Source organism: Musca autumnalis, unplaced genomic scaffold (assembly GCF_047663935.1).
Source record: "Musca autumnalis isolate F117 unplaced genomic scaffold, ASM4766393v1 scaffold_4, whole genome shotgun sequence".
In the NCBI taxonomy this organism is placed as follows: domain Eukaryota; kingdom Metazoa; phylum Arthropoda; class Insecta; order Diptera; family Muscidae; genus Musca; species Musca autumnalis.
The window spans coordinates 99142003-99152496 of record NW_027411977.1 but is presented as its reverse complement, the minus strand read 5'-3'; the positions used below and the strand labels follow the sequence as shown (position 1 = coordinate 99152496).

General features: G+C 36.8%; 1 protein-coding gene across 1 annotated transcript; it reads left to right on the top strand.

The window, feature by feature from the left end:
- The first annotated feature begins 1434 nt into the window (after nucleotides 1-1434).
- Nucleotides 1435-3214, top strand: LOC141402362 (uncharacterized). Its single transcript, XM_073983354.1, has 2 exons — nucleotides 1435-1479; nucleotides 1557-3214. The coding sequence occupies exons 1-2, from the start codon at nucleotides 1477-1479 to the stop codon at nucleotides 3087-3089; spliced, it is 1536 nt and encodes a 511-aa protein (XP_073839455.1). The 5' UTR covers nucleotides 1435-1476; the 3' UTR covers nucleotides 3090-3214.
- The last annotated feature ends 7280 nt before the right edge of the window (nucleotides 3215-10494 follow it).

The following is a 10494-nucleotide window of genomic DNA, read 5'->3' as shown; positions in this document are numbered from 1 at the left end:
TTTCAAAAGCACCTCCTTATATCAACTCATCTTTTAAACCTTGATTTTCATTCCAAATTTCAAGATTTTAGCTCTATCCGTTCACGTAATACAAACTAGTACTAAATTTAGTAACTTTGAGTACTTTTCGTACACTTATAGTTCGAATTTCCAAAAACCCTTTGGTACACCTTTCTAACTCTCCATCAGTGAACCTCTTCGCGTTTGCCTAATACAAAGGGTACCATATTTAGTACCTTTTAGTACAGAATTTCCAAAAATCCAGCCTTATCTGACATCTTCGGACCAAGAGTGACCCTCACCCAAAATTTCAAGATTCTAGCTTTAGCCTTTTAGTCTGGGCGTTGATTATCAGTCAGTCAGCCATCATTACTCAACTCTTTTATAAGTTTAGAAGATATAATTTTATTTCATATATCATATCAATTAAAAGTAGTTTGTGCGGGACATTTCTCAATATATGAATGGAATAAAGGCAATTTTTGTTATTAATAGGCAAAAGGTCATTCATTCGGCCTACACGAAGAGATTTTCTCATTTCGTACTATTTTTTTAAAAACAAACGTTTCCAAGTGGTTTGTGCATGCTCTTTTTTAATACATAAATCGAATAAACGCCACTTTAGTCCATAATAACTGGTGGTGCTTAATTAATGTAATAAAACTTCATTCCATTAAAAGAATTGAAGTTATCGACATATTGACATGCTTCACAACAATTATTTATAGGCGGCATAACACCTGTCACAACAAAACTAACATCACTAATAAATCAATCATCAAAATAATAAAAACACTAAATAAAACTGAAGTTCAAGCCGCCTGCTTCTATTTACCTAATTGTTTCGTTTGACCTACACCACAAATTTCCCAATAACAACGCGTAAGTATAGCCTGAATATGCACATGTTTTCTTGTCTATATTCATAAAAGTGTTGTTATTCGTCAATTGACACATTTGAGTTCGAAAACTACTCTGTAGATGTAGAACCGCTATATGTATCTACATGTATATACATAAACTTATATCGGAACTTGTACAGGGGTTCAAGTAGTGTACTTATGTATCAGAAATTACAAGACCATCTTTATTTATTGTAAAACTGATAGTTGGTGTGCTCAAAAAAGATTTTTTTTAAGAAAAATGAATTTGCAATTAAATATTCCTTTTTAATTTTACACTTCTACACATAAAAGTTGTTCTCCATGGATCTGACAACTTTGCTAAATTATCAATCACACTTCACATGACAAACTGATACAATTAAGAGTACTGAGATTTTGCGATTTGCTTGGTACGAAAAAACATGTACACACGTACATAAGTACTTACGAAGTCTTCATCTTTATCTTCCGGTTTTGTTCTTCCCATTAAGAAATTAATTATATATAAACCATTAATTGAATCAACGAAATCATTCAGCAATTGGTGTTCACTTCTTAAACATATCACTTGATTTTGAAAGACTTAGTAAAAATGGTTTGTAGCAATTCACATATACAATAACAACGGTAACAAAAAAGTTAATAACAAAATTTTACTTTAATTTTTTCTAGAAAATTTTTGGCTTATTAGGTCTTGCAACATTGGCTTCTGCTGCAATTATCCCTTATAACAACGGGTTAAGGCTGCAAAGCGAAATTACCGATGTGTCTGGTAGTGAACCTATCGATAATGCTGAAACGACCATCCTAAATGATGAAGGATATAAGTATAAGACTGTACGGCGTTTGAAGTACCGTCAACGACGTGATGTCTCTGAAATTGCCAACGAATATTTGCCACCAGCTGAGAAAGAAGTTACTGAAGCCATTGCTGAAGTTAAATCTGAGGAAGAACCTCAAGATTCAGCTGTTTTGGGCGCCGATGGCTATGAATACAAAACCGTTCGTCGCTTGAAATACCGCAAACGCCGTGATGTCTCTGAAATTGCCAACGAATATTTGCCACCAGCTGAGGAAGAAGTTACTGAAGCCATTGCTGAAGTTAAATCTGAGGAAGAACCTCAAGATTCATCTGTTTTGGGCGCCGATGGCTATGAATACAAAACCGTTCGTCGCTTGAAATACCGCAAACGCCGTGATGTCTCTGAAATTGCCAACGAATATTTGCCACCTGCTGAAGAAGAAGTCACCGAAGCTGTCGCTGAAGTAAAATCTGAGGAAGAGCCTCAAGATTCAGCTGTTTTGGGTGCCGATGGTTATGAATACAAAACCGTTCGTCGTTTGAAGTACCGCAAACGCCGTGATGTCTCTGAAATTGCCAACGAATATTTGCCACCTGCTGAGGAAGAAGTTACCGAAGCTGTCGCTGAAGTAAAATCTGAGGAAGAATCTCAAGATTCAGCCGTTTTGGGTGCCGATGGTTATGAATACAAAACCGTTCGTCGTTTGAAGTACCGCAAACGTCGCGATGTCTCTGAAATTGCCAACGAATATTTGCCACCAGCTGAGGAAGAAGTTACTGAAGCCATTGCTGAAGTTAAATCTGAGGAAGAACTTCAAGATTCATCTGTTTTGGGCGCCGATGGCTATGAATACAAAACCGTTCGTCGCTTGAAATACCGCAAACGCCGTGATGTCTCTGAAATTGCCAACGAATATTTGCCACCTGCTGAAGAAGAAGTCACCGAAGCTGTCGCTGAAGTAAAATCTGAGGAAGAGCCTCAAGATTCAGCTGTTTTGGGTGCCGATGGTTATGAATACAAAACCGTTCGTCGTTTGAAGTACCGCAAACGCCGTGATGTCTCTGAAATTGCCAACGAATATTTGCCACCTGCTGAGGAAGAAGTTACCGAAGCTGTCGCAGAAGATAAATCTGAGGAAAAACCTCAAGACTCAGCTGTTTTGGGTGCCAATGGTTATGAATACAAAACCGTTCGTCGCTTGAAATACCGCCAACGTCGCGATGTCTCTGAAATTGCCAACGAATATTTGCCACCTGCTGAGGAAGAAGTTACCGAAGTTGTCGCTGAAGTAAAATCTGAGGAAGAACCTCAAGATTCAGCTGTTTTGGGTGCCGATGGTTATGAATACAAAACTGTGCGGCGTTTGAAGTACCGAAAACGTCGTGACACATCCAACCATTAATGCAGTAGCCATGATTTTGTTGTAATCCCTGACGTTTTATTATAAATTTAACTTGTGTTTATATTAGATGATGATATATTACAGAATTTGTTATCAAATAAATTTGTTTTTCTTATGTTTTTAAATATTTCAAACAAAATCCAAGTGCTTCTCTTTCTTGGAGGTACTGTTTTCCGCCATTGTTTTATTTAAGAAAATATTCATTTGCCATACATTTCTTAGTATTTTAAGAGCATGAGTCGGGAAACGTTAAAAGTGACACAATAAACCACATCAAGTCAAACAAGCGTAAAATGCAATTCCTTAAAACAAATCCCTAAAGATCATGGGGTACAACAATGTGACTCGTACTTTATACTATAGTTAAGCAAAATCATCATTGTCTTTTAATACAGAACAGAGTAAAGTAGTCGGACCTAGCATTAACTTTAATATGGGCAACTTCATTATGATTACGGGAATCGAAAATGGCATTGTCATCCATGACTTGTTCATCTTCCAAGAAATGATGGACAGAATTGTCCTTTCATTTGGTAAATAGAGCAACACAACGTTATGGTTTATCTTCGGTTTGTTTGTTTGGCTTGTTTTTAAATTAAAAAGGGGATGCCAAAGTAAATATCTAATCACTGTGAAATAACAACACCCCATCGCCGAGCCATACGCTAGCAAACATCCTTATTTAAGTTTATTTTTGATTGTATCTTTCTCGTCTCTGAGTTATTGCTAAGTGATGGAAGAAGCAGCACGAGTTTGTCCATGTCATTCAATTCAATTTAATGTATGAGCTTAAGTTGAGTCAATAAAATCCTTTGTAATCAAAAATGTTACAAAACCGCAACTTGTCTACTCGTTCAAATAAATGTGTATTTGTTTTCTTTGCGGTCTTCATAAAAATTCTTAAAAAAATAAATAAACCCAGAATGTGATATAAAGCGGTAGTTGGTATTGTTTTCAATGTCCTTTTATTTATATTAAAGAAGAATAAATGCCCCGAAGTGCAAGGAAATAAAAAAATGTTCCTGTACCTGTGCTTTGCAAGGAATTCTTTGGTGTGCGAGTATGGTGTAAAGTAAGTTCGAATATGATGAAGATCCTCCCTTGGGTAGAATATTCTGCTGAACCAGGGTATTCTGAAATTATATCATAAAAATACGGACACTTGGACGGTGATTGCATATAAAAACAGTATATGCAAGATTTATGCCTATATCAATATCTGATAATGATATTTGATTTTATACAATTTGGATGTAACAAGTAGAAAAGAATCAGTCGGTTTTGCCAACAGAGATATACCATCAGTCTAGGAAGCATGGACTTGTCCACGGAAAATATAATATCTCTGTAAACAGAACCACAATGAACGGCATCGATATATGTACATTTCCAAAGGATGTCTGAGCAGACCATAAGCTGAACTTAGACTCCAATGTTGAAATTTTGTGGGGGAGGTACCCTAATGATAGGACCTATATGATCCATTTTTGGACAAAATTGGTTGCCCCGTTCAAGAGATATCGTGCATACCATTTTAGTGAAATTTTTTTAAATATTGGGGAAGTACCGGTAATTTTGGACCAGTATTGCTCATCTTTGAACTAAAACTAAGATTGGACAAAAAATTACGAAGGCCAAATTTTGGACCAAATGTGTTGATCAATCCGAGAGTTATGGTGCTCTCCAGTCACTACATATGGTACCATAGATGGTTTTTAAATCTTTCCGTATGTTTTCTCAAAAAGTATGGACCTGCTCCTTGAAAAAAACTTTTAACGTTTATGTTTCTTCAACAAAAATCACAGTAATTCGAGAGCAGGTCTTAAAGTGAAATTATTCGTAATTGATCTATATCTGGCAGATATATTGGGATGTGTAAAGTGTGGACCAAACCGGTCACTCCCTTCAAGAGTTATCGTGCATAGATTTTTTCCGAACAGTTTCGAAATTCTCTGGGGAGGTACTTGAAGGTGTGGACCGATATGGCTTATCTTCGAACTTAAACTAAGTTTGAACAAAATATTACGAAGTTCAAATTTTGGACCGAATCTGCAGATCCGTTCGAGAGTTATCTTGCGCTCACAATACACACGGCGTCATAGGGTTTTCTTGCAATTTTCAGGCTTTTTTCTCAGAAAGTATGGACTTGCTCCTGATGAAACCTTCACCGTCGTATGGGGGGCAGTGACTATAAGTTGTTACAATAAAAATCAAAGCCTTCCGAGAGGTGGTTTTAAACTTTTCCGAAATTTAGTGTGGGAGTTACCCGAAGAAGTCCATATTCGAAACTCATCTATGTCTGGTAGAAACTTCACGATATGTAAAGCATGGTGCCGGTTGGAGTGGACCGATATAACCCATCCTTGAATTTAAACTAAGTTTAGCAAAAATATTACGAAAGCCAAACTTAGGACCGAATCGGTTGATCCATTCGAGAGTTATCGTGCGCTCCCGCCATCCAGATAGACAGACAGATGGACGAACATGGCTAAATCCACTCTAAATTGTCTTAAACGGATTTCGTCCAAACATACTTGGGGTCTAAAACCATTATTTCGATGAGACACATTTCGCCCGTATGAAAGTGTATATCACGAATATTGTCAATTATTTCACATTTCATTTCAGAAAAAAGGATACATTTTTTTCGCGCAACATCAAAAATTTGTGGTATAGGTTACGAAAAAAATTCGCGATCCAATTTTTGGTTGTTGCGGACAAAAATTATGGCGGTTTTATTTCAGCTTTTAATAACGAAAATATTATAAAACCGCTAATTATTTCAATAAGCACAATTGTTACTAAAAAGTTCTCTCGAAGTGACTTCAGCGAGTAGATTGGATAATACATGTAAAATTTTACTCAGAATTCGCGGAATGTATATAAAATTGATAAATTATTGAATATAAGTCAACTTGTTTCAAAATAAAGGTCCATTTACCGGTCATTAAATTATAAAAAATGGGTATTACTGCCAATAAAATAGACGGATTTTTCTTTATGGACATTCGTATTAAAGTTTTCCCATTGAGGAAGATAATTGGGTTGCTTCAAAGCTTCCGAAATGGAAATAGAGGTCAAATTACCCATTTTAATTTATATGCATTTTAAAACACATGTAAATGGCGTAATTATCAAAATCATTTTGTCCGCATGTGATTTTCATGTACAGCAAGACCATACCTTTTAAGCTGTATATATTTTTCGAAATTTAATTTGGAGGCTATGATGTAGCATCGACTACATCTTAGCATTAAAAACCCTATACAATATCGCTAGTTTGCGCAAAGTGGATAAAATTTTTGTCCGCATCCGATTTCAGTGTTCACCATGAACATCTATATCGATATACATCTATTTCAAGGCGATCAATCAAGAACCGTGGATGTAGCATCACACACTATTTATACCCTACACCACTATGTGGGGAGGGTATTATAAGTTGGTTTTGGCAAAAAAGTTTGTAACGCATCGAAATAATGGTCGTAGACCCATACTTATATATACCAAAATGAATGTCTCGACGAGCTGAGTCGATCTGGCTACGTGTGTCCGTCCGTCCGTCTGTCCGTCTGTCCATCTAAACCTTGTAATCACGCTACAGGTCGCAATTTTGATCGGATCGTCACCAAACTTTGGATGTTGATGAGGGTCCCGGAGGGGAAGAAGCCTATTGATTTTGATGATGGTCGGATAATATTCAGGGGTCGGAATGGGAAAAAATCTTATTTGCGGAAAAAGTCAACGTTTTATTTCAAAGCGAATATCTCCGTATCTATAAGGGGTATATTAAAGGCAAAGCCTGTTAATGAAAGCAGAAAATATCACCTTTACAGCGATGTTCGGTAGGTACAACCTAGGTGGTCAAACAACGAAGATATCGCAATAGTCGCTTATAGAACCCAACTTTTCATTTATTCGATTTTAATTCTAATGACGAATAACACAGCTTTTGTAGGATACTTTCCAAAAACAAAACCTGGCTATGAAAGTAGAAAATCCTGTCTTTACAATGATGCAAAGTAAGTTAGCGTAGGTGGCCAAATAACGGAGATATCGCAATAGTCGTTAATACATCCCATTTTCGATTTCTTTGTAATCACGTTACAGGTCGCAATTTTGATCGGATCGTCACGAAATTTTGGGGGTTAATGGGAGTCCTACATAGGAAGAAGCCTATTGATTTTGGTGATGGTCGGATAATATTCAGGGGTCGGAATGGGAAAACAACTTATTTGGAGAAAAAGTCAACGTTTTATTTCAAAGCGAATATCTACGCTCCTGTAAGGGGTATACCAAAAGCAAAACCTGCTGATGAAAGTAGAAAATATTGCCTTTGCAACGATGTAACGTAGGTTGTCGTAGGTGGTAAAACAATGACGATATCGCAATAGCCGCTATTAAAACACAACTTCTCATTTATGCGATTTTAAAAATAATGACAAATAGCACAGCATTGGTTGGGGACCTTCCAAAAGCAAAGTCCGACTATGAAAGTAGAAAATCCCATCTTTACAATGATGTAAAGCATGTTGGCGTATGTGGCCAAATAACGGAGATATAGCAATAGTCGGTAATACGTCCTATTTTTTAATTTTTTGTAATCACGCTACACGTCGTAATTTTGATTGGATCGTCACGAAATTTTGGGTGTTAATGGGGGTCCCACAGAGGAATAAACCTATTGATTTTGGTAATGGTCGGATATTATTCAGGGGTCGGAATGTAATGGTTGATGGTTGGCATACATCCCATGGGACATTTAGGTCCACTCCTTCAGGTACCTCCCCCACAAATGTTCAAGAATTGTCGCAAAACTTGTGCGCACGATAACTCCCGAAGGGAGTAACCGAATTGAACCAAACTTTGCATATGGTAATACTACCTCTAGGCATACATCAAGTTCGAATATGGATTATATCGGTCCACTCTTTCGGGTGCTTCCCACACAAAATTTTGGAAAAGTTCCGTTTAGAGCCATCTCTCGAATCGCTTTGATTTTTGTTATAGCAACTTGTATTCACTGCCCCCCATACGACGGTACAATTTTCATCAGGGGCAAGTCCATACTTCCTGAGAAAATAGCCTGAAAGTTGCAATAAAACCCTATGACACCGTTTGAGGTGGTTGGAGCGCAAGATAACTCTCGAACGGATCTGCCGATTCGGACCAAAATTTGGCCTTAGTAATATTTTGTCCAAACATAGTTTAAGTCTGAAGATAAGCCATATCGGTCCACTCCTTCAGGTACCTCCCCCACATAAGTTCAAAAATGTTCGGAAAAATTGTGCGCACGATAACTCTGGATGGGAGTGGCCGAATTGGTCTATACTTTACACATCCAGGTTCAAATATGGACTATTTTCGCCTCCCACACAAAATTTCGGATAAGTTCACTTTAAGACATGCTCTCGAATCACTTTATTTTTTGTTGAAGCAACTTGCATTCGTTGCCTCAATTACGATGGTAAAAGTTTTTTCAGGGGCAAGTCAATACTTCTTGAGCAAACAGCCCGAAGAGTGTAAAAACCACCTATGGCACCATATGTTGTGGCTGGAGATCCACTTCCATAACGGTCAATGTCGATCCATTCCTTTTAGTGTCTCCTCCGCAAAACTTTTGATCTTTAATCCTAATCAACAGCTCTGTCGGTTCAAACGCCCAAATTTTTTAAAACCTACTAAATACATACGTATTTTGGAAAAAAATTTCAATATACACAGGCTGAGGGTATATCTCTGTCGGCAAAGCCGACTGATACTTTTTTACTTGTTTTTATTTGAGTTATTCTGACGATGCACTTAAACGCGTTTCAATAAAATTGACCTGTATTAATGAAGACATTCAGAGCAAAGGCGCTAAGCTATCCAATTTTAATATTTTGAATTTTACCAGTCAAAAGCTTATGCACAGGGGAAGTGGTGTAGGGTATCACATAGTCGGCCCCGACCCGACTATAGCCTTGGCTCACTTGTTTTTATTTGAGTTATTCTGACGATGCACTTAAACGCGTTTCAATAAAATTGACCTGTATTAATGAAGACATTCAGAGCAAAGGCGCTAAGCTATCCAATTTTAATATTTTGAATTTTACCAGTCAAAAGCTTATGCACAGGGGAAGTGGTGTAGGGTATCACATAGTCGGCCCCGACCCGACTATAGCCTTGGCTCACTTGTTTTTGGGATAAAATAAATGTAGCTCCCTTATCAGTGAAGTTTTTAAATCTCTGTTTCCACAAAAATGAAGATGCTGTACTAGTTTTTTCATTGCACGCGCAGAAAATGCGATAAAATACGCGATATTTTCAAAAACAATTTTAGGTGATTTTTCTATTTTGGAATTTCTCGTAACTCGCGTTTTATTAGATGGATTTTCACAGGGAACGATTTATTGGATCCGGAACATAAAAAACTAAAATGTGCAATCAAGTACGAGGAAATCGAATGACAATTGTAAAAATTAGGCCCGAAAATATGATTTTTAGAAAAATGTTCGCACGAAATGTCCGCATTTGGATGCAGATTTCTATGAAACTGTGTAGACTACATTCACGACACATATACATATCTAATAACTAAGAATTGCGAGTTCTACAATCCTATATGTGATTTTTGAAAAACCTGTTTGCAGAATGAAATTAGAAGAAAATTTAAAAAAAACTCTAAATCTGGCTTCAAAATGTCAGCATCATTTAATGGTAGAAGCAGATCAAATTTTGAAAAAAAAAATCCATCCACTAAAACGGCGGTTATAGATTCCTTGAAAGTAGGAAATTCTGCAAAATTAGATTTTGATGATTTCGCGCATTGAACCGCGATTTTCTTCGCTTATTTTTACATAAATGGAATCCTTTATACCCGAGATTCTGGAGTAATATTCGTATTTCTTATAAAATAGAATTTGGTAGCACATCCGCGGTTCTTGACGAATTTGTTTAAAAATTGTTATAATTTTTTTTTATATGCGGTCACCTAATCTTATGTACATCGCGCAATTTTTACCCACATAAAGGTTTTTTGAACAGTATGATGCAGCTGACGGCACACTTTGGCCCCTGAATGAAAAGTGCAAAAATCGCTACATATTGATAGAGATGCACTCGCTGTATCTGAAAAGCGCATGCGCCTCAACTGATTTTAACGAATTCGCGAATTATACGTTTTTTAACTTTTATGTTTTTTCTTTGGTTGTAATTTCAATATTACTTTCTATTTCATAATCCTTTTGTTATACAAAGTAAGCATTCGTCCTTTGTTATTGTTTGCTTTTCCGATTTGGTTTGGTATTTCTCCTACAGTTATGAACGAGGTTTCAGTGTTTGAGAGGAAAATACTTCGTTTGTGTATCGATCGTAATTTTCAATCTGTTAACAAGCGGTATTCCAATCGTTACATTTACGACAA